This window comes from Anabas testudineus, chromosome 21 (genome assembly GCF_900324465.2).
Source record: "Anabas testudineus chromosome 21, fAnaTes1.2, whole genome shotgun sequence".
Classification (NCBI taxonomy): Eukaryota; Metazoa; Chordata; class Actinopteri; order Anabantiformes; family Anabantidae; genus Anabas; species Anabas testudineus.
Window position 1 is genome coordinate 1,624,962 of NC_046629.1, and position 26,426 is coordinate 1,651,387.

A 26,426-nucleotide genomic window follows, 5' to 3' on the forward strand; every position below is an offset into this window, starting at 1 on the left:
GACATAAATCCTGAAGGAAATATTTATACTGGATTTTTCCATTTTCGTGAGCTGCAAGAAAAAAACTGTTTGGATTTATTTCACTTATATAAAGAGAGTTTAAAAGGCCAAGACACAGACAGGTGTCAGAGAGACAGCTAGTTTCCAATGGCAACCAAACACAGAGATAGACAGGTAACGAGAGACAGACACACAGACAGGTCGGCAGACAGGAAGACCAGAGACAGACAGGCGGACATTTAATTTAAAGACTGAGGTATTTACCCATCATTTTGTCCCAGAGTGACGTGTAAACATGTGATTGTGACCCCATGGACTTGTTGTGCTGGTTTCTGTTGAGCATTAGAGAGTCCAGAACTGATCAGGTCAGGATCACAGTCTGGGGTTCAGTTCATCCTAAAGGTACTGAGGTCAGGACCAAGTCCAGTTCTTTCACTTCCAACTGAAGAACCATTTCCTCGTGGATCTGGGATCAGACAGAAAGAGACAAAAACTACTAAACCAGAGCTCATTACCTGGATCAGGTGTGTGGAGTCAATCAGAACCTGGAAGATACCATCTAAGATGAGGGGGGAGCAAGGATTCAAAGTGGTCCAATAAAGATTCAGCTCCACCTGGTACATTTGTAACCACAGAATAGATTAGTTATCAGGTCTGAAGTCTGGGACACAATAACTGACTGTTAGTTGTAACTTTACTCTGAAACATCACAGAACATGTTTTAGAACAATGTTCACTTGGACTCACACTTGTTTACTTGACAAATAGTGAACATTAACATCCTGTTAAAACCCCCAGACCGGCCCCTCTAGACCTGATCCCGAAGCCTAAAACCAGCTGTGAAGACCAGACAACACGTCCTCGCTAGTGTAAACTACCTCGACAGTATCGAGCTATAATTCACTACATTAACACACACAGCCGTGTGATGTGTGAGAACAGGAGTCGGTTTAAGAGCTGACAGTGAGGGTGTGTGTGTGTGTGTGTGGGGGGGGGGGGGGGGTATGTTTCACTTACATACTGTAAAAGACGCCTCTGGTTGACAGTTGCTAAGGCTGTTGCTAAGGACTCTGTTAAACCAGGAAGTGAAAAGGAACACATCTCTGCAGTAAGACGCTTCACTAGTTCCTCTACTAGATTATTCTACTAAATTATTCTACTAAATTATTCTACTAAATTATTCTACTACATTATTCTACTACATTATTCTACTAGATCGTTCTACTACATTATTCTACTAGATCGTTCTACTACATTATTCTACTAGATCGTTCTACTACATTATTCTATTAGATCGTTCTACTAAATTATTCTACTACATTATTCTACTACATTATTCTACTAAATTAATCTACTACATTATTCTACTACATTATTCTACTAACTTTCACCACTTTCAACTGGTTCTAACCTCTCACAGTTTATGGAGAGCTGCTGCGACTGTTATCTCACAGCAGGTTTTTGTATCTGCAGACACAGACATCACATCATGTCTTCTGAACACATCTGGCTTCTTCTTCGGAGGCCTCTGCCCCCCAGAGGGACCCCTCCCACAGCGAAAACCCCTCCAGCCCGAAGACCCCCAGGTGAAACAATTAAAAAAATAGCAAAAATTTTACAACATTGTATTTTTTTTTTTCATAAAAGTAAAAATATTTTGAAACGTTTCAGAAAATTGCTTATTTTTCCCATCTGATCAGTTTTAAATGAGAAGACATGATAATAAAAGCATTTTGTTTGTTGCTCTGCACATTAAATGCGGCTCAGTGTGACGGCCAGTCAGCAGACGCTGAACCACTCTGCACTCTGCTGGATTTCAGGCCTTTGACACTGAAACACTGATGAGTCAGTGACCTGTAGCACAAATCCAAAGCCGCACATGGTAATTACATCACAGCTGCAGCAGAAAGTTTGGTGTAAAAGTGACAGAATCGACTGTGTGAATTAGCTGCAGCCATGTTGTTGGACGTGCAGTGAAGAGGAAGTCAGTGAGAAATCGTTGTGTTGCAACCAGCAGCCTGTGCTGAAGGGTAGTGAGTTGAACCTGCTCGGAAAAGCCTCACTGCTGCTCTCCACATGTAATGATGATAGGTTGATGGAGAGAAACACACAAACCTGCCTAAAACTGGTCAAATACTACTGTGCAGTGAGAATATGTGTACTACCTCATGTTACTGCACACCTCTGAGTTTTCTGCACCTGACTGCAGGTGGACTGGAGCGGACTCTGCTGCTAAATCAGGTTGATGCAGGTATGAGGAGAACCAGCAGACAGGAAGCAGAAACCCCCATCCCGAGGGCAGCCCCACCCACTCCATTAAAGCCCAACACCTCCACCCTGCTGCTGGACAAAGTCACTGACGGCTTCCCCTGTAAAACAGCACGAACCCGCCCAAGGAACCCCCTGCTGGAGCTCCTCAAATCAGGTAAGACTGGTTCCTCTGCTAGAGGAAATTGCATTTAAAACAACATTTAATAAAAAATGTTGATTCATTTACTCAAATATTTATTATTTAATATTTATTCTGATCATTTTACATTTTATTCTTAATATTTATAATACTAATACGTATTTTACTGTACATTTATTGTACATTTTTATCTTAATTTAACTTTTGCTTCACTACAGTTCAGAGACAAGATGCAGATTGTTAAAACTAAATTTAATGAATTAATACATGGATGAAGCAGCTGTAAGGTGCAGATGATACTTTTATCTAATGAGAATCTGAATGTAGTTAGTGTATGTTATTGGCACAAACTCACTGCAGTACTACTCTAACTTGTAATTTGGCAGATACACGTTTCCAAACTCCACCTCCCACTTTCTGCCTCAGCGACTTCCTTCTGAGCCATAATGGTTCCCAGCACAAATCCCAGTAACCACCAGTTTCACTCCAACCACCAGCCAACGGACTGAGGTGCACAGGAATGTGATCAAGTCCTCTGACTAGTTTTTAGTCATGCTACCCGTGTGGCTCTGTGGTCTGCCACTTTGGTCCAGAAAAATCTCCACAAATGTACATTACGTTACAGATCAGCTCTGTGCACTGCTCATCACTACACATTAGTAATCTATATTTGACTATAGATACTGGTGCAGCAACAGTTTCCTCTGTATCCGTGTAAACAAATAAAATATGACACGTCTTCACTGACAGGGAATCTTAATAACTTTACCTCCACAGACATAATCAGCATCATATTGGTGGGTTTTCTTCAAATATCTGAACAGCTATTGGGTTTTCACTGAAACTGGTCCAAACATTCATGTTTCCTCCTGATGATCTGTAATAAGTTGTTAAATTTACCATCCAAGGGGACAGTACACTGTCTAGTACTTCTAGTTTGATATTTTTATATCACAACCCTTTATATTTAACTGTAAATATTCTAAAACAGTGGTATTTATACTTTGTAGTAAAACATTTTACTGCTCTACGTAATAAAGAAAAGGTCATGTGACAGTGACGGTAAACAAACGCTCAGCCAATCACGGAGCGGCCTGTGCGTCAGCTGACCTCAGCTTCCGTATTGACACAGTTGTCAAAATGGCAGGACACGACCACCACCACCACTTCTCTCTGTGTTTCTGTGACCTAATGAGGTAAACGTCTCCTCGCAGTCTCTCGTTTCTCTCACTGAGATGATTAAATCGGATTAAAACGCGCTGTCACGCAGAAATAAGTTCAGGGCTTCACGTGTCGTGCGGACAGCTAACTTTAGCCTGACTAGCAGCTAACGGCCTGACCGCTCTGTCCCCCCCTCCGCAGGTTGCTCTGGTCCCTGGTGGTGCCCTGCGCCTACCTCAGCCTGTTGCTGACCCTGGTCCTGCTGTTGCTCCTGTTGGGGCTCCGCTTGTGGCTGCAGAACCGCCGCAAGGCCCGCCGAGCTCAGGACGGGGGCCCGTCCGTGGCTTTCTTCCACCCGTACTGCAACGCCGGAGGAGGCGGAGAGCGGGTCCTGTGGTGCTCCCTGCGGGCCCTCATGCACCGGTACGGGGGCCTCAGCTGTTTGTGCATCTGGCTGCACACTGGAGTTACATATACTTAGTTGTGTACAACAGCATTAGCACCAAAATACACAGAAATGCCAAAAGTAAAGGTACTGCTTGTGCAGAGTGACTCATTTCACAATGATGATAATTATGTGGAGTTTGAAGCAGGAGGAGCTGATTTAACTCCTTCATGACTGACAGCTGGTTGATCCATAACAAGACGTCATCACTTAGCTGATAATATTTTGTTTTAAGAATCTGCATCTTGGCTAAAGCTGGACCACAATCTAGCACTGCCAGAATTCACCTCGTAGTTCCTGAAGACAACATATTGAATCACTGACACTGATTATTCTGTTGTCCCCCTCAACCCAGATACCCCGGCGTGTCCTTCGTGGTTTACACAGGTGATCAAGGAGTGACTGGTGAGCAGATCCTGGATGGAGCCTGGCAGCGTTTCAACATCACGCTGCCTCGACCGGTCACCTTCATCTTCCTGCGTCATCGCGTGCTGGTGGAGGCCTCTTCGTACCCTCACTTCACCCTGCTGGGCCAGAGCGCCGGCTCCATGTTCCTTGGTAAGACCAGGATCCTCAGTTTACTGTCGTTATGGCCTGAACAAGGTCCTGTTGCTGGAGGGGTAAGGGCGGGGTACAGTATCTCCAGGTCTTGCAAATTAATAATTCCAGTTTCCTTTCCATGTTTTCTGTTTAATTTACAAAGCTGTCTGTGTGTGTGTGTCTTAGGCTGGGAGGCTCTGACAGCCTACATTCCCGACCTGTACGTGGACTCCATGGGATACGCCTTCACCCTGCCGATCTTCCGCTACCTGGGAGGCTGCAAGGTGGCGAGCTATGTTCATTATCCCACGGTCAGCACCGACATGCTGTCTGTGGTTAGAGAGAGGAACCCCAGGTAACACTACACTTGCACACATACACCCCTGTCGGTCAAAACACTGTGGGCAGGACTTTGACAGCCTCTCCTTTAGCTTCACTGAGGATCAAGATTTTAAGTCTCTGTTCATGCAGGACATCAATCACTGGTACCTAACCAGTTCTTCAGTCTTCTGTTGACTCCCAGTAAACCTCAAATTAAAACCAGAGACTGTCTCAACAAGTTGCAGCACCCAGTCTGGAGACATCTGAATCTGATCTGATTCTTTTCTTTTTCTAAATGCTGATTTATTGTGTATTTCCATTCATGCATATTGTTCTTTCTATACTCAGACAGAGGATGAGACTGAGATTTTTTTATAGCTTTTAAATATTACACATGACTTGGCAGCAACCTTCCTCCTGCTCTGTCTTCCAGGTTCAACAATGCTGACTTTATCTCCAGAAACCCGGTGCTGAGTGCAGTGAAGGTGATGTACTACTGTTGCTTCGCCCTCCTGTACGGCCTGGCAGGCTCCTGCAGCGATGTCATCATGGTGAACTCCACCTGGACGCTGGGACACATTCTGGCTCTGTGGCGCTCCCCAAGCCGCACCAGCATTGTCTACCCGCCCTGCGACGTCAGGGCCTTCCTGGACGTCCCTCTGGAGGAGGAGGAAGAAGATGAGATGGACGAGGGCTGGGAGGAGCTGGGGCAGGAGCTGGGGAATGGAAAAGACGGAGGAGGGGGAGGGGACAAGAAGTGCCACTTCATTGTGTCGGTGGGTCAGTTTAGACCAGAGAAGGACCACCGGCTGCAGATTTGTGCATTCCGCAAACTGTTGGACAGGAAAGGAGAGGGGCCCGGGGGCCGGGAGTCCCTGCGGCTGGTGCTGATTGGTGGATGCCGGAACCAGGAGGATGAAGAGAGGGTGCTGATGCTGCGGGGGCTCTGCCAGGAGCTGGGGGTGTCGGACCGAGTCGACTTCAAACTCAATGTCCCCTTTGAGGAGCTGAAGAGAGAACTTGTGAATGCCACCATTGGTCTGCACTCCATGTGGAACGAACACTTCGGCATTGGTGAAGACAACATGACACACGCACACACGCGCGCTTTGGTACATAAATAGTTAAATAACATTTGAATTTTAACATTGAACACTTCTGAACAAAACCAGATCATAAGATCAGATAAAATTCACTGTTCTTCTACTTCTTTTATTTATTTATTTAATTTAATTTCAGAAGTTTTAATTTTAAAATGTCAAAACACAGCAGAGACAGTTCTATGTGTAATTATTTTATATGAACATTTATATTCATATACATAGATTTATGTATCTTATTATTATGATTCATACACATTCTGTCCACTCTATACTGCTTTTCTATACTGTTGTCCTATTTAATGTCACCTTGCTGCTATAGACAAAAGAATTTCCCCATCGTGGGATGAATAAAGTCTTATCTTATCTTCATATAAACTTCTATAGTTTCTTTGGTTGTGTAAAGCTGCTTTAAGATAATGACAATTGCTAAAATCGCTGTACAAATAAAATTGAATTGAATTTAGCTTATAGGGAAATGATAACATTTAACATGTAAACTCAGTAGGTAGAATTTATCGTTTATCTTTGAACCTTGAACCCGGACTTTATTATATTGTGATAATGTCTGAGGACTCTTACAGAAGTGGACGTTTACTTGTCTCTTCACTCTCTACCTGCAGGTGTGGTGGAGTGTATGGCTGCAGGCACCATAGTTCTCGCCCACAAATCTGGCGGTCCAAAGCTGGACATCGTGGTGCCTTACGAGGGCGGACAGACGGGTTTCCTGGCTGACAGCGAGGACAGCTACACCGCTGCCATGGAAACCATCCTGGCTCTGTCTCCATCGGCTAGACTGGAGATCCGACGAAACGCCCGGCGCTCTGTGGAGCGATTCTCCGACCAGGAGTTTGACGCTTGTTTCCTCGCCGCCATGGAGCCACTGATGAGTAAACTGGAGCGATGAGTGTCCAGTAGGAGCCAGGACTTTATTTGAATAATTTTCTATGTCAGGGTCACAAGTTTCTGACACAAAACCAGTCGACATTGTCAGGGCGGGTTCCTGGTGGACACGCACAGCTAAACACAACACTGAAGAACACAGGAAATTTCTGGTGACTTTGCATGTGTCAACCTCATGGGGAAGCACGATGAACAGGTAGATGAAGACATCTAGGAAGAGCCCAGATAAATTTTGGGAGCTGGCATCAATAAATCTCTGTATGTTTTCTTCCAAAAGTGATTTATATGGGGTTCATACTGATGTGATTATAATCATAGCTGATGTTTCACGACGTAATTACTAACAGACTCCTAAATACACGTGAAGGGTATGAAATGTGTGTCTGTGTTTTCTGTGTCTGGGTCAAAACGATGGCCAAATTTCTCTATTTAAATGTTCCACTTCCTGCATTCCTGTTTGTGAGGAGCTCCAGGCTTGGAAATATTATAATCATATGTAAAATATTAAAGAGCATCTTTATTTTGAAAGAGCCGTTGTTACTACTGAATTCTGTCCATGTAGAGTGGGAAGCTGAAATACAACGCAAATGCAATAAATGCAGTCATCAAATGCTTTATATTCGTTTCTGTTTGTGTGTTAAACCACAGGACAGGCACAAATGGTACTGCTGAATATTAGAAAATACAACCGAACACACACTGCAGCTGTCATTAATGGTGATATTGTATTTTTTTTCTTTTCAAATCCCATGAGAAGACTAAAACCAACACTGGAGATATGTGTCCAAAAACTATTAAAACACATTAGTGATCAGAGGCTTGTTCCTCCATCACCGTGTAGTTTATTTTGAATCAGCCACACATTCACTGACTGGCTGCCAGAAATACTAGAGACCAAATGTGGATTAATCCATTTATATGTTAAAAAACAAGGAACCAGCTCAGAGACACAGAGAGAAACAAACACACTGCTGGTCTTTGTCTTTTCACATTAATGAGGATAATACGGAACAACACCAGATTTGTCCTGGGAAACCACCTCCTGCAGCTACAAACAGCATGCTGCTGTTCCCTAACAAGCTCAGTATGATTCAAACAAACTGCTCGTCCAATTATCCAACAGCATCTGAAACCATCTTTCTGACAGCTGAGTGGCTGTGTGTTAGTTTACAGCAGTCAGGGTGCCTGTTGCTGTTTATTTAGGATGTGTTATCTGTCTGCGACTCGCCTGAACACTCAGTCTGATGCTCATGTTCTCTGTGCTCAGAGGAAATAACCCCTACCGATCCTGAATCCTCCACCTGGGATTGGATTTGTGGAGGGTCTGTAGCACTCACTGCACCTCCGTCTGTCTCATGATCCTCTGTGTTCTCTGCCTCGTCTGAACTCCCATCCTCCATGACAAACAGGTTCTTCATGGAGTCTGCCACTGCTTCTCTGAGCTCGTCCTCTGACTCCTCGAAGTTCCTGAGGAAACAGGAAATGTAATTATAAACCATCAAAATTAGTTGATAATACTTTAATAATATTAACCTCTATTTACCCCGGTAAAAAAGATATTAGGAACCTCTTTGCCAAGGGAGACCTGACCAGAATGGCACAGTTTCAGTTTCAATCAACATGAAACACAAACACATGACACTAAGACCAGACATGAATGTATAAAGGCTTAAATAAGCTAAGGACAAAGGAGCTTATAAGACTGTTAAATGGTCAATACTGAGAAAACTAAAGAGCTGAGAGTAGAAAAAGAATAATTCACCAAAAAGCTTACACACATAGAGAACGTGTAAGTTCTCAGTTCTTCAAACATAGAATTTAATAGACCTTAAATTCTGTGTGAAGAATTTTCCTCTGCAAAGTGTCTGCAGCAGCAGAAACATAGAGGTGCAGATATGTAGCAGATATGTTATTGATTACATCATGACCAATTTCTTATTGAATAAATAAGAACATGACATTGATTTTTAATATCACCCAGCACAACTGATGCATTAACATTTCTGAAAATCTAACTAGCTGTTGTGGAGTTGACCTGACCTATGCGCTGCTGGAGGTGGAAGACAGAGATAGGCAGAGACTGAAAAGTAACGACAGCTTCAGAGAAACACGGTGGAATAAAGGAGACTGAGACAAGGGTTCATCCAGGCTCCTGAAACCAGGATGTGGTTTTACTCGTGCAGCTCAAGACCAATATGCTGCAAATTCCTGATCACAGTCAGAAAACCCATGAGCCCAAGTAGCCACACAGCCACAAAGGTTCCGGCTGAGTAGCTTTGTTCTATGTTTCCTGTCTGCTGCTCCACAACCCACTGCCAATAAGCCAAAAAGCGTGTGTAAAAATAATAACTTACATGTACTGAAATATGATATATACCTGCAGAGTATTTTATCAATTAATCAGATTAATGATTCAGTGGGAGCTGTGGGAAATTGGGTTTTGTACTGATTTCTGACATTTTAAAGACAAACCAGATAACCAGTTAACTGAGAAAATTATGTGCTGATTAACTGATAAAGAAATTAACTTAGTTTCAGCCCTGATATTAAACAGGTTTAATTTAATTTAACTGTTATTAATGGCTGATTAATTTTCTACAGAGTGCTGACGTACGTGTCGTCATCATCTGATCTCGGCTCCAAGCGCTCTTCGTCCATCTCCACATCGGAGTCCCCCTCATCCTCCTCCTCTGCTCTGTCCTGCTCTGACCCTGAATCTGAGAGTAGACACATCAGTGTGAGCTCAGGCTTGGTCCTTTCCAGTCAAATCCTTGCAGGACCACTCAGGTCCTCACTCTGTAGCTGTGTGTGAGTGATGACTGACCTGCAGCCACTGAGTCCAGAGTTGATGATGTGAGTTGAGCCTGAGCGAGAGCTTTCAGCAGAGAGTTGGGGGGGCAGTTTACCCACTGCCTGCGACCTGCATCCTCCTCACCTGAGAGCAAACAGAACAATGGGACATTGATTGATTGCATGGTATCAGGCCAGATGTTTGAATTGTTGTTCAGTTCTTCAGAGATTTTAAAGGATTCTCTAGATCAATGAGCTGCGTCTACTCACTGTCACATGTTTAAATCCAGATCCTGGTTTTAGCTGAAAAACTAATTGAAATCTAATCATAGATAATAAATCTTTTTGTTTTCTAGGTCTGCTGCACCTGGCTCAGTCTCAACTGCAGTGTTGTATACGGAGTTGACGTCCATGTTGGCGAGAGCGTTCAGCAGAGTCTGAGGAGTCCTCTGGCTCCACCCCCTCCTCACCTCCGACCAGTCCCTGAGCTTCAACTCCTCCCCCTGCTGGAAGCTCAGAGTCTGGTTCAGAGGGTCCAAGTCCTGTTCAGGGAGTCGGGAGCACAGTGAGAGAAAAAGGGAAGAAGAGGAGCTGTGAAAAGAGATATTTGTTACCTTCCATTACTCACCTTCTCTTCATCTTCTCCTTCTTTCTGTCTCTCCACTTCCTCCTTCTCTGCATCTTCTTTGTCATCTATCCGGATCTCAAACATGATTCCCTTCTGCAGAAAAGACAAAAACAAAGCAATAATGGTGGAATTATTTAATTTATCGTTCATGCAAAATACAAGATGACAAGATAATCACAATAAGAAATGAGAACACTTCCTCCTGCGTATTGATTCCAAAAACCTAATGAATTATATTTAGTCAACACAACAAAATAAATACATCTTAATCCCAGTCAAAAGTTTAGTAAATTATTCACTCATGATTCTTTAAAGTAGCTAAAAGTCAAAAACAAGTCAAATAGATGAATCCTCTGAGGAGCAGAAGTTTTTTTCACTGTCTAAAGGCTTTAATGTTATTTTAGGAGTAATCAATCAGTCCACCAGACTGAAACATCTCAGATACAATTGGACTTCCAGGGATTTCATTTATTTTATTTTATATAGATTTCTTCAGGATTAAATAAAAAAATGTTTTCCATTTCCGTTTCAATAATTAAATGTTTACCTTCCCATCAGCCTCAGCTGTACTGAGACATGAATTACTGCCCACTGATAATACTATACACCATTTTAGACTGAGCTGAATGTTCAGTTGGTCTGATCTCACCTTGTCTTTGTATTTCCTCTCCAGTGCTCTCCTCTGCTCTCTGTTCTCCTCTCTGATCTGCCTCAGAGCTGCTTCTACATCCTGTAGCAGGAACGAGAGACTGTTACTGGGTGTTTTTGTAGGAGATTGTTCTTATGTAGAATTACTTTGTTCTATGTTCATCTGTTGTGTGCATTTACCTGTTCAGGTGGAGCTTCCTGCTGCTGCTCTTCTGTGTCTGCAGAAGGTTCGGCGTCTGGTGGTTTGTCCACCACAAATGTTCCGCGTTTATGTTGTGGCTCAGTCTGACACATGACAATGAAACTATATATAACATACACTTTAAATACTGTCGTACAAAACAGGGAGGGAGAGACACGTACAGTAGAGAAACTACATATACACCACCTATGAAACCATGTTATAGGCGTATAGGCAGCAGGTAAACTGGTGCAGGCATTTTATTATTCTTTGTGTGTGTACCTCAGCCTCAGCTTCAGCTCTCAGCCTCATCTGTCTCATCTCCTTGTGATACTGCTGTCTGATGAGATCCAACTGATGTAGGTACTCCTAGGTACACACACACAAACCACACACACACGCACACACACGATTTCAGTAGATCTTTCCTGTTCAACGGTTCAATTCTAACAGCTTGGTTCTATTTCCACATGTATTACATGTTTCGTTCCTCGCTTTGCTCTTCAACCACACCAAGCCAGCTCTGTCATTTGTTTGTTGGATTTATGGAAAGTAGATGAATTATGTGGATGTCGTTGTCAAACACTGGACACTTGTATATCAGTGGAGCTGGACCCTTTGTGAAGCTGGACCCTCTACATGTTGTAGCTGAGAGGAGGATGCTGTCCAAACTCCTCTCAGTCCTGGACAATTCCCCCCACCCACTGCACAGTGTGTTGCTGGACAGAGGAGCACGTTCAGCCAGAGACTGATCCACATGAAGTGCTCTACAGAACAGGAGATCCTTTCTACCTGTGACCACCAATCTCTACAATTCCTCCCCCCTCTGTAAGGGGTGGGGGAACTGACAATTTCTGTCATATAATTTATGTCATTCCACCATGGACTATAATTATCAACCCTTATCATTCATCTCACATATTCTGTATATACTGAGTTCTTTCTATTGATGTTATTGTGTATTTATGTTGATGTGGATCTTTCCTGGTTGTGGTTCCCGTTCTTTCTGTCTGTGTTGAGAACAACTGTAATGAGGCAAAACGATTTCCCTCTGGGATTAATAAAGTTTTTTGAATCTTCAATCTTGATCATGTTCAGTAAATGATTCACCTGAAACGACAAAGCAATGCTTGGACATCTTGTTTCAAGACGAGCGCTTCAATTACTTTTTCCTATTAATAGCAGACCCTCTGGGGCTTTAAGTTTACGCTGAGCCGCTATAGCTGTGATAATGAAAGTAAAGTAACATGGATTAAATAACTTTTTAATAAGGTAATGTGATTTGTTTTTCTGAGTGATATGTAATTATTAATTGTTGTTTAAAGGAAATTGCTGAGTTACACTGGTTGCACAACATATCTGGCCCTAGACAGTAACAGCAGGTGTGTCCCCTGTGTGTCCAACCTGCTGTCCCTCCTGCCTCTTGTCCTGGGGAGTGTGTTGGTGTTCAGGTCGTCCCACTTCCTGCAGCTGACCTCCAGGCTTCCTGTGGCGCTCAGCTGTGCACGGACGCAGACCCTGACGGTGAGAGAGGAAAGGTCAAATGTCTCAGCATGGCCACTGTATACTGGTGAAAAGTAATTCAGTGTCAATACTTTATATTATATGCATTATAATATTTTATAATGCATATAGTTCCTGTATACTTTTAGTCTTTTCAAATAGAATGTTGTACTTTTTTTTCCACTACATTTTTTTGATAGTTTTTAAGATGAACATTTGACATTAGGAAACAGACATCTATATTAGACCAGTGTTCTCTAAACGTTTGGGCCTGTGACCTGTATCTGGGCCCTTAACTGTGAGTCACACATCTAAGGGTTGTTAAAAGTCTCCTCAAGAGAGACATTTCTGTCTAAACCTCTTTAAATGATTTCATATTTTACAGTGAAACAGAGTAGTGTTTTTTCTTGTTTGTCTCTCTCATTAATCATGTGATGACCTCCTGAGATGGACCTGGGGTGGGCCTGAGCCCTAGGCTGGAACATCAGGACAAAACTAGCTAAATGTATACACAGCAGTTTAAAGCAGCTCTGCATCGAGCAGCTCCAACAGGAAACTGACTCAGGATTAATAAACTGATAATGTCAGAGTAGAGGGCATACTTTTACTGCAGATAATTTTAATCCATGAACCTGATAATGTTTGTGTACCTTTACTGAAGGGGGATTTAAAAACAGGCAAAGTGCAGCTTTAACCACATGATCATGTTCATACTGTGCAGGAGTCTCCTTGCTAATGTTTATATATGTTCCTTACACAGTACACTGTCTATGGGACTGTGAATCTATCTGTTTCATTAAACTGCTTTTGAAATAATTTTGTACTGTGACCCACGTTTCTTCCAACACTGTTTCTCTGAATGTGAACCGTATTTTCCTGGTGTGCTCCTACGTGGCACTACTGAGGGGTTTATCTTCCTGACGCCAAACCGGCATTAAAAACTCTACTGGTACAATAAAACCAACCTTCAACAACACAGTGTTAATTTGATTTTAACCCAGAGACTCAATAAGGTCTTTAAACATGTTTCAGGGTTTCTACTTCCAGTCTTCTCAACCTTTCACAATTGTGAGTCATTACCAGGGAGTTACTAATACTTCAAATGAGTATAAATGATTAATGAGAAGTATCTGAATCAGAAAGCCTGTTGTAGTGTCAGACAGTGTGTGAGTGCTGCTCAGCTTCCTCCTACCAGCTGTTTCTCTGCTCTCAGTTTATACTGGTTGGCCTCGTGTCTCCTCTGCAGATATTCGTTACGAGCTGCAGCCACACTGACACACAAACACAGGCAGAAATGTGAGGATTTGCTTATTTCCTCTTGAATTATTGTGAAGTGAACGTCTCTACACAGAAGGTAGGACATTTTCCTCATTTCCTCATTCTGTGCAAATGCATAAATTGGTGATGATTTTTTGTCATCTTCTTAACTTCTACATTAAAGAAAAAGCCTTTGGATATAAAAACCTACTTGACAATAAACTTATTTGGGAATGTGATGATCAATTTGAAGACATCTTCCCTGGTCCTGAGAAACATATCTGACACTCTACAGAAATACTGATAAATTGACTAATTGAAATTAATTAAATAAAACAAAAATGCACAGAAGAACTGATAATGAAAATATCTGTAAGTGGCAGCGCTACACTAGGTGACTGTTCACTCACAGCTGATATGGCTCCACAGGAGGAGGAATGTGATCTTCACATTGCTTCTTATCAATTTCCAGAGGAAGTGGAGGAGGAGGAGGAGGAGGAGGAGGAGGAGGAGGAGGAGGAAGGATGTCCTCCTTGTTTCTTCCTTGAAAGGCGTCCAGCTTGGCATGATAGTGCTGGTAGTGCAAAAGAGGCTGCTGCCCCTTAAACCTGCATGAGTGACACATGTTACCCGTAGATCACATGCAGCATTAGATCACACATAGCTCCTAGCAAGTCAACATATCTGATAACTGAGGGGGATTGTCACAAGTGATTATATGAAATGTAATTTAATATGTTGCACTAATTCTGAGCAGATTCTTTTCTCACCTTTGAATCTGCTGTGCTGCAGCTTCTCTGTCTGAAGCTGGTTGTCCTGCTCTCTGATAAAGAGGCTGTAATCATAAGTAATAATAATAATAATATACTGTATGTCAGTGTTACAATAGGATTTGTAGTGCTCATCATTTCAGTGATCTCTGCAGCACACCGTTCATGTTTGCATATAAAAATAAAACAATTCTGTTAGAGAAGAACAAGTAAAAATCATCATCTTAATAAGCTCCCTCTCAGTGATAAATATTTAAATGACCCATCATAAGATTTTTTTCCACCTCAGGATTAATGCAGATTACAGCAAGAGCACTGAAGTGATCCTCAGGTGAATAATTTGGTTTGGAACACATGAGAATATGATTAAAGTCTATAGTGGACAAGTACTTCTGAATTATATTTTACTACAGTACTTGAGTGGACTGATAATAATTAAAATGATAACATTATTGATTTATTCTTACTTTGTAGTAGGAAGGGGTGTAGAATCTGAGTGGGGCTCTGCAGTCTGGTTTAGCAGGCAGTCTCTTCACAGTGGGCCCGGGTCTCTCTGCTCCTCTGGACCTCTGAGTCTTCTCTGGAGTTACATAAACATGATGTGGACATCTGTCAAAACACTTTTTATCCATTTATATTTTTGTCCATGTTGATACAGATATTCCAAATCTATTGTTTTGTTAATGTCAACAATATGTTACTTTAACAGTTAATGCTTTACTGATTTATTTCAGCTCTATTTCTATTGAGAAATTTCACAATCATCAACAATAATCTTTAGGATGTACTTGAAGCTTTATTAGCTGTGATGATTTGATTCAAATAAAGTTGAGCCATATCTATAATGTTTCTATTTTAGCAATAAATTAAATAGATACCAAATGTAGAAAATCGGATTATCCAGTGTTCCATCTCAATCCAATGTCTTGTTACTGTTCATTTTAAATTTGTGTCTGCCAAGTCAGTGTCTGATGTATCTGCTGTCACATCAGGACATGACACACATGCATCATACTTAAAACTAATACTTTAAACATTAAATAATCAAGCTAAATCTGTCTGTCCATCATCTGTCTGGTGAAGACTTTACTGCCTCTAATGATCACACATCTTATATAAAGCAGTTTCAACAAGATTTCAGAATAAAGCAGGACTACACCCTCCTGCAGCAGTTTTTTATTACTCCTTGTGATATTTAATAAGTGCTCTTCTAGCTTAAACAAACACATTTTAACATGTGACCTCTAGATGGCATGAGTTCCCCGCTCGTCTGTGCTTCCTGTTCTTGTTTTTCTGCCTCTTACCTGCTGGAAGTTTAAATATACTTGCTGTAGTTGTATTTTTTTGTTTTATTACAGTAAATAATAATGACAAGTTGAGCATGTGACCAGACAGAGTTCTGGAGTTCATCTCCAAGATGTGACATGTCACAATCGGCCCAATCAGGATTCAGCTCATCTGCTGTGAAAATGGAGCAGTCGAGGACAGAGTCATGGAGTTTAACATTGTGAAGGTGCTGTGAGCAAACCTTTCTACAAAAAGACAGAGAAATATTGTCCAAGACTCCACTAATCCTAATCCTAACCCTAAACCTAACCCATGCATATACAAGCATGGTCTAATAGCATAGCTGTCCACTGCAGTGACCACTATGCATAAAAGGGTTAAAAATCACAAGGAAGGCAGTTCTGGTGCTGTTGAGCTGTGTTGTTCTAGATTAACAGGTCAATAGCAGTCAATAGTTTGTCTCTTGCATTTTCCGTTTTCAACTTTTTATAGACGACACATTATGATCATTAATCAAATGAAGAAACAAGAACACCCATGAGGCCTGTTTTAGTAAGTGGACAAAACAACGTAATCTAATTATGAACAGAACCTAGCTGTATTCAGTGCAAGAACACTTGCTCCCTCTTACACCTCTAGAAAACAGTTTCAACAATAATCAATAAAACAATGATCTCAACATGTTAGTCTGGAATCACGCGAAGAGACAGATACACTAAGACTACATCTACAGAACTACTGTGCAAAGCATCAAAGCTAAGGAGTACCTGATAAACTGTGACTACATGTACCAAGGAGAACTGGTTTCGGTTTTAAAAGGAAAGCACGATTACAGCATATACTCATTTGATGTAGTTTTTTTTTTTCACTCTGGATGAAGTTCTGTCAACGACTAACACGTGTACACAGAACTGTTCTCCACCATTACCTGATGTGTTTGCTCCTGCTCTTGTTTTAGCTGCTTGTGATGCTGCTGCTCTGTTGTGATGCAGCACCGTGTGGCTAAACTCTTCCTGCATCACCTGAATACACAGACACTCACATTTATATGTCTGAAACAAATACAAAATCAAATAATGGCCACAAAGATTTATGGGACTGAGAGGTGTTTCTAATACTTCTCCACCCAGTGTATTAGCATATTTCCATATAAGATAGTTTTCTTTCCCAGTGTGAACACACCACACACCACCAAGAATCAGTATGGAGTCTGCATTGGGACACCAGGACAGTCTGGGGAATGTCCCATTAAACATATCACTGCATTGACATGTTAATGATCATGTCAGTGGTTCAGTGAATTAGATTTATTACGTGTGGCTCCAGGTGTTTACTGATGTGCTTCTCCAGGAAGGGGCGTCTGAGGACAGAGTTGATGGAGGGACGGTCACGGGGGTTGACCTGAAAAGTGTACATGTGTTTTATGATAGTGAAAATAGCAAACCAACCCCAACTGTTACAGTGACAGCTTAAAAACAGTGAAACGATCCAATGTGCTGGTTGTGATTCTTGCTCTACATTAAGAAACATAAGTGAGATGCGTGTTCAGAGGTGGAGAAGTGTCATCACCGACAGCTTCCTTATGTGCAGCTCAGGCAAATATCCTGAACAGATGTTCAGACAGTTTCCTGTCATTCAGCTTTTGCACTTTCCTCTTTAAAAATGTTTGTTTGAATGCAGGAGGTGATTAAGTCTTAAAGTCTTAAGTCTTTTTACTTTCTCTGGCAAAAATTTAGCTTCTTGCCTTCATATTGATTTTAGCGATCCGAAGTCTGATACAAAGCAAACCAAAATACTACCTTCTGAACTGTATTTTAAGGTGATTTCTATCTCTGAGTCAAACTCAAAAATATTTAAGTCTGAGCAAACATTCAAGTAATTGATGTTCAATTTTGATTCAACATCTTAAAAAAAAACAGTCCTTAGATCATCTCACCTTAAAGAGTTGGGTGAGCAGCAGGCGGAGGTCGTAGGAGTAGCGATTGGGTACTGATTTGTAGCGCCCCCTGCAGATTTTGCTGATCAACTGCCTCAGACTGCTGCCTTCAAACTGCAGGTAAAGACAGGCAGAAAAACACGAAGTGACTGACAGAGTATTCTGATGATCAGTTATTCTGAAGTCCAAATATCAAACTTGGCCTAATTCCAGCCTGAGGATGTGCTGCTTTTATTTATTTATTTATTTATTTATATGACTCTTAGCCTGTTGAATAAAACTATTTAAATCAATGGTTTGGTTAAACACATATGGGTTGCTACCTCATACAATACAGAGAATATAAAAAGTACTGACCCCCTCCCAGTTTTCATTTTTTAACAAAAATGCACAAGTGATGAGTTAAGGGCTAAATACTTACAATCAATATTGTTCAACATTAACAGAAACGAAAGGGTCCAGAATGAGCATGCAGACTAGCTACAGACTGACTGCATTCATTTTAGATTGGTCTACTTAATAAACTGACAATTGTATGTTTTACAGGCATTTTGTATTTATTCTTCAGTTAATTTTGGCATTTTGTGCCATTATTAGATGATGACAGAAGAAAGATTGAGAAAAAGATATGACAAAGGATAGTTAAAGTCATTTGTAGTAATTTTGCATTATTCAATGTATTCAGTTTTATTCAGGTTTAGTGGGGCCTCAGTGTTCCCAGCTGTGTGTGTGAAGCAGTTGCTGATGCGCTGGGTGTGATGTAGCTTACTGGATGTCTCAGGGTGCAAAGTTCATAGAGGACACAGCCCAGAGACCAGATATCCCTGCAGAGAGGACGAACACAGAAACATTTGCATTACAACGCAGATCTGAAAAGAAATCTGTTACATCACACTAAATGTCCTCCCAGCTCAGGGTTGATTCTGGGAGTGTATTGTGTCTACAAAGTCACCAATAAACTGCATGTTTGGTACATGTTGTGTAACTTGACATATTTCTTGTTAAAACAGAATGCCAGGGAAGGGCCTAACATCTGCCCTGTGCCCTTGAGCTAAAGTTGTAAACACGAGGAACAAAGACATAATGTTGAAAATACAGAGCAGTGAAGTGACCAATCAGAAAAGTCCTGAGTCATGTAACTGATTTTGGTTGTGTGCTAAAATAGTTCTTTACTTTAGTACCTCATGAGGGTGTATTACAGTTTCAGAATGAGGACATCTTGATATCATTTTTGTCCCATCATGAAAGAATAGTTTGACAGTTCAGAATCTGCTTTAGCGCTAAATTCAGAATTAGGTTTAAATTAAATCCATAGGATTTGTGTATATTATGTAAACAAGGGTCTCATAAATATAGAAGTAAAAGCATTTCTGTGAGACTGTGGGAAAGAGGAAGCCACTCTGACCTCAGCTGTATCAAAACAAGCCTGCAGAGGAAAACAGAGCGGTGATCAGTCCGCACACACAGGAGGTAGCAAAAAATAATTACATAGAGATGTTTACATGTGGACATTTGCTGCATCTGCATCTGAGTTTCCTGTTAGTGTGTGTGTTTCTACTTGTTGAATTGAACATTTAACAAGTACATGTAGTAAATGAACCTCTGAGTGAATGTGCTGCAGTGGGACCAGATGATGACAGTATGATTACAGAACTATGTACAGACTGTGTCAGGGGCAAGAATTCAAAAGAGGGAACTGCTTCTCTGTGCACAGGCTAGATTTAATTTACATGTACATGTACTAATGCAACATGCAATCAATAATATGGAGGTGTGCTACTTCAGAAGCTAAAACAGTAACCCACTGGATTAGCTGCAGGTTACATTAAAAACATTTCCTTGCAATGTGGAAGTTAGTCCAGGATGGAGACATTAGATTGCAATGTTTAAGAGTCAAATTTCAGTCTTAGGCCACAGCTGTATTAATATTTCAACAGTATTCATGCTAAAGTACAGGCTCTGCTTTAGGTGAGCTTGTGCAATAAAAGACTTGGTTTAACATGTGAGTGCTGCATAGGCCGACGGCAGTACATACGTCTTGTTGTTGTATGGCCGATTCTCGCAGATCTCTGGTGAGAGGTAGTACGGTGTCCCGACACAAGTCCGGGCCAGCTCCAAGGTGCTGCACAGTCACAGTTCACAAAGAAACACACTCAGTCGGGGTCAATGTGTGAAGTTAGCACCACCTCAGATACATTTTTAATATGTTTTCCCTCACATTACTTTTTAAACGTAATGTGCATTTTCCACAGAAACCAGTTTTTAGATCTACAAACCTTTGTTACGAGCAAGAGCTGCTGTAGAAGCAGAAATACTTTTACTGGTTACATAAATACTGCTCATTAAGATGTCCATTCTGAAAGAGCATCCAAAGCGACAGAAGATCAAACCTACAGTCTCCATTTGTTGAAACATATATCCAATCTTATCTTTTCCTTTATTGTTTCCTTGCTGAGCAATGAAGAGCTAGTAGCAGAGAACAGTAACATACGAAGGACATGTTAGAAAGACTGTAACTTCATTAGCCTAATTCAGATTGCACAACTTAAACCTCATATACAGTATAAGTAAACACATACACAATATATTTTTGCAGAGAGTGAGGCCTTTGGATTGTAGTATGTCCCCATCACTTCACTTTAAAAATATGTGACTTCTTTAAAACCTTAGAGTCAAAAACACCTTTAAATTCTGGCCAAATAACATTAGGCTGCAGCCCAGTTTGCATATGTAAGTGAAGAGGTAAGAACCAGAGGAGCTCAAAGGACTAAGCCTATCTAGAATTAAATCTATCTAGCGCTTTTTAAGTAGCTAAGCTGTAACTCAAATACTGTTAAACTGCCCACACAAGTTCTTCCAAACCAAACTGGGAAAGCATTTCCTTTGTATGCGGCCACTGTTTTGTTGAAACAGGAAGTTACTTCCTCAAACTGCTGCCAAAAACCTGGAGAAACACTATTGCCAAACTATCACTGAATCACAGCATTGAAGAACAAAGGCAGAGACGTTCCATATTGATTTTACTATAAAACAAAATCACATGAAGACTGTTAATACTGGCCATAAAATGACCAAATGATTGTTCTTAGTGTGATGTGCCCATCATGTGAGTAATGGGCACATCTGTAAAAATGGGAACGGTGCATTTGATGGGGACTATTTTCAGTGGTGGATAAATGCACAGTGAATTACATGTTTCTGGACAGTAAATGGAGCCTAATGGCACAGAATAGAAAAGACATATCAGGCTGGGTCTGGTTTGGCTCTGCAGCACATGGGATTGTTCGATGGTAAAAAAAAAAAAAAAAAAAAAAAAAAAACAGAATTATATGTTAAGATTACATTTGTTGGAACTCAGGGGAATAAAAAAGTAGAAAAAGTACATAAAAGCCTGTGGGCAAGACAAACGTCTATATATAGATCATATAGTGGTATAAATAATCCTCACAGACCAGCAACCAAATTCTGCATTCAAGGTCGTCGGTCAAGCCAGAACTCACTTCTTCACAGCAGACAAACATTAACAAAGACAGGTCTTTACAACTGTGTAAAGCCAGAGTCACATTTGATCAAACCACAGTTACACTAGTGTCTGTATAAGACAAGTTACTTTCTTCAGTGCTTGATATAAATAAAATGTGTTTCTGGATTTTAAGGATCAATATTATTAACAAATATGCTTTATTCTGTGTTGATCTCATGGGAACCTGACTTCAATAAAGGATGGTTAAAAAGGGAAATACTAAATGACATTTTCCTTTTCTAAAGTGTACAGAACAAAAACACACAATAATGTTGAGCAAGGGTTTTTCCACAAGCTGTGTGTTTAGTACAGTCTGTTATTACATACAGTATGTCAGCTTGATTGTAAATTAGGTTTTCTAACTTGTGAAAGAAAACTTGGAAGATCTGGTTTCACTTTCTCTTTGTTCAACATTGATTCAATACTTCTTCAATTTCTCAGTCTTGTTTTCTACCTCTTAGCTGGTTGATTCCCTCACTATGTCTTATTTATCTACTGTGAAAATATAAAAATACATGCACAGTGTATTATTTACATACTAATTTGTTACCCCTTTTGTCATGAGCTCAGTTTGCTTATTGCAATCCAATAATTATATCCTCACTCATGTGTTTACATGTCCTGGTCAACGGTTTGTGGAATGATAATGACTTGTTTGGAGGTCTTCCATGTGTTACAGAGTGCTCAGAGATCAAACAGCTGCACTGTGTGTAGGAGTGTGTGTGTGTGTGTGTGTGTGTGCGCAAAGATGACACTGACTTACTTATTCAACATTCTTGCGATTCCAAAGTCCCCGAGCTTTGCTTTCATCCCTCTGCTAGTGAGGAAGATATTCTAGACCAGAGAGAGAGCAGAAATAAAAGCATGTCTGTGCTCTAAGAGAAAAACAGTGACTGGGCATGTGTGATGTGTAGCTCAGTGTGTTTATATGTGCATGTGTGTGTGTGTGTAAGCAGATATGACTGATGACGGATAGTGATGGCTGTGAACAGAGACGCAGCCTGTGGTCAGCTGTGAGGAGGTATTCTGGGATTTGGCACAAAGCTAAGTCTTTGTTCAGAACAAAACTGAGCTTCGGACAGTTCAGCCATACAATCCCCTCAACTCTGTAATGATAATACTTGTTCATTAAAAAGCTTAACCTCAGAGTCTGTCGACAGTGTTGTGTACCATTTGTTAAACTAGGAACACATGATGTACAGCAGGGGTACAAGTTATGCAAGGTACAGAGAGAATCAGAACCATGTGTAGAAAGCAAACAGTATTTCTGTAAAAGCCTTTGCTGTGCAACCAAGTCCTCAAACATCCATGTTAACACATACAGATGGTAAATGCAGCAGGCTTTGCTATGTTGGCCTTTTTACTATATTCACAGTGGACTTCAATAAAGGATGGTAAAAAGGGAAATACTAAATGACATTTTCCTTTTCTAAAGTGTACAGTTTTTCCACAAGCTGTGTGTTTAGTACAGTCTGTTATTACATACAGTATGTCAGCTTGATTGTAAATTAGGTTTTCTAACTTGTGAAAGAAAACTTGGAAGATCTGGTTTCACTTTCTCTTTGTTCAACATTGATTCAATACAATACTGTTTATTCTGATTTCTGTACTTTCATTTACATAGAAACTGGAGCAGTTTTTAGTTATTTAAGTTAGTAGTATGATTTAGAAGGAATCAGGCAATAGAGTTTACAAAGATTAAGGGACACAAATTTATGAATGAACTAGATGTGTGTGTGCACCAGCCGAGCAGGTCCATGAGGTACCTGAGCTTTGATGTCTCTGTGGAGAATCTTCCGGTCGTGGATGTGTTTGAGGCCGAGGCAAATCTGAATGAACCAGCTCACAATCTGAGAAACACACAGCTAGTTTAAGGTTTACTCAGTGTGAGTGTGTATGTGTGTGTGTTTTCTACACCACTTTACTTCATAATGATGTGATCCTCACTCCACCTCACCCCACTGTGTATAAGTGTGTACCTGCTCCTCAGAGAAGTGGATTCCTCTCTGCATGTTGATCTTTTTCATCAGATCCCCTCCGTCACAGTACTCCATCACTATATATAAGCTGCCCTTCTCTTTACAAACATAGAGTAAACAGCATTTACTGTGACATGATGCAAATACACTGGAGTAAAAGTCTGCTTACATGTTCTCTGTTGAGACACACACACACCCTGAAATGACGTGAAGAAAGTGACGACATTTGGGTGTTTCATCTTAGACAGGAGCATCACCTCTTTCTTGGACGCTTCCCTTTCCTTTGCTGAAATCTGACCAGTAAACACACTTTATTAATCCAACACTGTCCACAACAGCTGGTGTACATCATAATAAAAAGAATTTACATGCTAGCGTTACCTACCTTTGTAAGGCTGATCTGTTTGACCACACAGTGTCTGTCTCCACCTCCCCCTTTGTCCCTGACCAGGAAGGCTTTCCCAAACGCACCCTCTCCGATCTGACGGACAACCTCATATTTGTTCATAACACCTGGAAGACCTGGATCAAAAACATTTGTTAAAGAGAGAAAGAGTCTTCATTTTTCATTTCTTCATTTTAGCTGCTTTTATAGAAAATCATTCAACCTATGATAAACAGTCATATCTATAATTTGGACAGTAAAAATTTGTTTTCATCATCAACTCCAGATGTATAGAAGTTCAGTAGTTTAGAGATTATTGGTGTTTTTAATAGTGACATGAAAATGACAGAGACACAATCAGACTTTCTGGGGAACTCTTAATTTGAAAAATAAATGTAGTCAGTTAAATGTAGGGGAGTCAAAGTAGTAGCAATAACAGATTCTCAACACGTTTTGTGGAGCAGAATTCACAATATTAAGGCCAAAAATGCAGCATATTGAAAATAGTTCATCACAAAATGGACAAACTTCAGAAAACTGTAGCCAAACGTTAACGTCAGTTAGCACACTTGTTGTATGCTAACATTAGCGATTATCATAACGGGATGAGTTAATTTTAAAAACGAAAATACACCTCCACACTAGTCAGTAAACTATATCTAACTATCAACCATAGTTCTATCATTTTGACTTCATTATCACTCATGTTTGGGTTAATTTAACGTTTAGAAACCGATAAAACTGTTTCAGTCCCGTTACCATGGAGACGAGAACACAGGCAGCTAGCTCTCATGTTAGCATGCTAACAAAAGTTCACCGTCGATGGGAAAACGCTTATTTTGTCATTTTAAAGCCGGACAACTGTCTCCACTCACCTTTTACAAAGTTTACTGTTGTCAAATGTTGAAGTCACATAGTGAAACAAAGCGACGATAAAGAGGAAATCCGAAGACGTTAAAGTGCCTCAAAACTGAACTACGGCAAGCTGAAGAGGGACCCGCAAGGAACGCTGGGAGCTGTAGTCGTATTTGTGTGTGCGCCCTAATGGAAATACTCAAGTGAAGTACTGTACTTGGTTTTTAACCATACTTAATTACTTTTCAAATGCAATATGAAGACAAATCCTGAGCAGAGCTGCTCAGCGTGTAGAGGGTTGTATAGTTTTTAATCCGCACAACATTTTGTATGTTTGCATGAAAACACATTAACACAGTGTGTCTCACCTGCTCAGGTCAAAGCAGAGACACAGGATCCTTAGTGAGGTCCTCGGTAAGGCAGCAGAGGTTTGGAGCTTTATTCCCAGTAACAACAATCACAGCCCAGGATCAAATGTCACACAGCCATCGTGTGTGAATGATGGGGCCCCGGAGACATTCAGGAACTTCTGAAGGTTCCTGAAGTGTTCTACTGCACAGAATGTAGTAGAAACACGTTCTACTACACAGAATGTAGTGGAAACACGTTCTATTACACAGAATGTAGTAGAAACACTTCAGGAACTTCTGAAGGTTCCTGAAGTGTTCTACTACACAGAATGTAGTAGAACACTTCAGGAACTTCTGAAGGTTCCTGAAGTGTTCTACTACACAGAATGTAGTGGAAACACGTTCTACTACACAGAATGTAGTGGAAACACGTTCTATTACACAGAATGTAGTGGAAACACGTTCTACTACACAGAATGTAGTAGAAACACGTTCTACAGAGTGTAGTGGAAACACGTTCTATTACACAGAATGTAGTGGAAACACGTTCTATTACACAGAATGTAGTGGAAACACGTTCTACTACACAGAATGTAGTGGAAACACGTTCTATTACACAGAATGTAGTGGAAACACGTTCTATTACACAGAATGTAGTGGAAACACGTTCCTACTACAGAATGTAGTGGAAACACTATTACACAAATGTTGAAACACACAGAAACACTTCTATTACACAGAAGTAGTGAACACTTCTATTACAGAATGTAGTAGAAACACGTTACTAACGAATAGTATATAACAGCACTACACAGAATGTAGTAGAAACACGTGCTACTACACAGAATGTAGTGGAAACACGTTCTACTACACAGAATGTAGTAGAAACACGTTCTATTACACAGAATGTAGTAGAAACACTTTGCTTTTAATGAGAATCTGTAAAAACCCAGTAAAATGAGTCTGTAATGAAACTGTGCAGCTCTGACCAACCGTCTGTGATTTTTTCAAGGTGACCCACCACCTGGCCCGTTTCCCATGATGCCCCTGTGCGAGTCTCTCTCATTAGAGCTTTTAATGAACAACACATTTCCACTGTGATCAAATGACATGAAGGTCGAGCACCACTGTGACAGCTGATCCACTGTCAGCCCTGTGAAGCTGCAGTAAACATCATCTCTTACAGTATTACTACAAACAGTGTGTACTCAGGTGTTTTACCTGAGTAAAACTGCCCACATTTTTAGGAGCGATATATAAAAGGTAAATAAAACAGATACACCCTAACCCCGAACCCACTTTCTCTAAACAACTTTTTGTTCATTATTGTGTCTCTCAAACATATGACCCCCATTTACCTCCATAGATTTGATTTATTAACTATTCAACATTTCATGTTACTAAAAATGAATGAGTTACATGTATTAGTTCTAACTTCCAAAGAACAGAATAAG

At 40.7% G+C, this 26,426-nt stretch overlaps 2 protein-coding genes across 4 annotated transcripts; one reads left to right on the plus strand and one right to left on the minus strand.

The window, feature by feature from the left end:
- Window positions 1-351: 351 nt before the first annotated feature.
- On the minus strand, window positions 352-25,183 carry LOC113173548 (serine/threonine-protein kinase Nek5). 3 transcript variants are annotated; one of them, XM_026376979.1, is made up of 25 exons: window positions 24,643-25,183; window positions 23,768-23,904; window positions 23,579-23,675; window positions 23,383-23,480; window positions 23,170-23,253; window positions 22,167-22,237; window positions 19,916-20,002; window positions 18,650-18,704; window positions 17,881-17,994; window positions 17,259-17,345; window positions 16,873-16,966; window positions 15,125-15,237; window positions 14,658-14,722; window positions 14,298-14,495; window positions 13,823-13,901; window positions 12,532-12,645; window positions 11,410-11,496; window positions 11,127-11,231; window positions 10,948-11,028; window positions 10,299-10,391; window positions 10,038-10,212; window positions 9,705-9,815; window positions 9,495-9,597; window positions 8,164-8,347; window positions 352-466 (listed from the first exon to the last, which is right to left on the minus strand). In XM_026376979.1, exons 2-25 carry the CDS (start codon window positions 23,888-23,890, stop codon window positions 392-394), a joined length of 2,493 nt encoding a protein of 830 aa, XP_026232764.1. In that variant the 5' UTR covers window positions 23,891-23,904; window positions 24,643-25,183; the 3' UTR covers window positions 352-391. The 3 variants fall into 3 exon arrangements, with proteins under 3 accessions (XP_026232764.1, XP_026232763.1, XP_026232765.1); XM_026376978.1 differs by lacking the exon at window positions 352-466 and having other exon boundaries at window positions 7,876-8,347; XM_026376980.1 differs by lacking the exons at window positions 352-466; window positions 17,259-17,345 and having other exon boundaries at window positions 7,876-8,347.
- Window positions 3,527-7,497, plus strand: LOC113173551 (GDP-Man:Man(3)GlcNAc(2)-PP-Dol alpha-1,2-mannosyltransferase-like). The gene is made up of 6 exons (XM_026376982.1): window positions 3,527-3,606; window positions 3,773-3,994; window positions 4,372-4,574; window positions 4,743-4,911; window positions 5,311-5,951; window positions 6,601-7,497. The coding sequence occupies exons 1-6, from the start codon at window positions 3,551-3,553 to the stop codon at window positions 6,882-6,884; spliced, it is 1,575 nt and encodes a 524-aa protein (XP_026232767.1). The 5' UTR covers window positions 3,527-3,550; the 3' UTR covers window positions 6,885-7,497.
- Window positions 25,184-26,426: the final 1,243 nt, after the last annotated feature.

Excerpts from the sequence above, each read along its gene's own strand:
- LOC113173551 (XM_026376982.1), top strand. The coding sequence starts at position 3,551 with ATGGCAGGACACGACCACCACCACCACTTCTCTCTGTGTTTCTGTGAC. Across the intron at positions 4,912-5,310 it reads GTTAGAGAGAGGAACCCCAG|GTTCAACAATGCTGACTTTA; the intron begins GTAACACTACAC and ends TCTGTCTTCCAG. Across the intron at positions 5,952-6,600 it reads GAACGAACACTTCGGCATTG|GTGTGGTGGAGTGTATGGCT; the intron begins GTGAAGACAACA and ends CTCTACCTGCAG.
- LOC113173548 (XM_026376978.1), bottom strand. The coding sequence starts at position 23,890 with ATGAACAAATATGAGGTTGTCCGTCAGATCGGAGAGGGTGCGTTTGGG. Across the intron at positions 23,676-23,767 it reads AACAGATCAGCCTTACAAAG|ATTTCAGCAAAGGAAAGGGA; the intron begins GTAGGTAACGCT and ends TTTACTGGTCAG. Across the intron at positions 22,238-23,169 it reads ACAGAGACATCAAAGCTCAG|AATATCTTCCTCACTAGCAG; the intron begins GTACCTCATGGA and ends TCTCTGGTCTAG.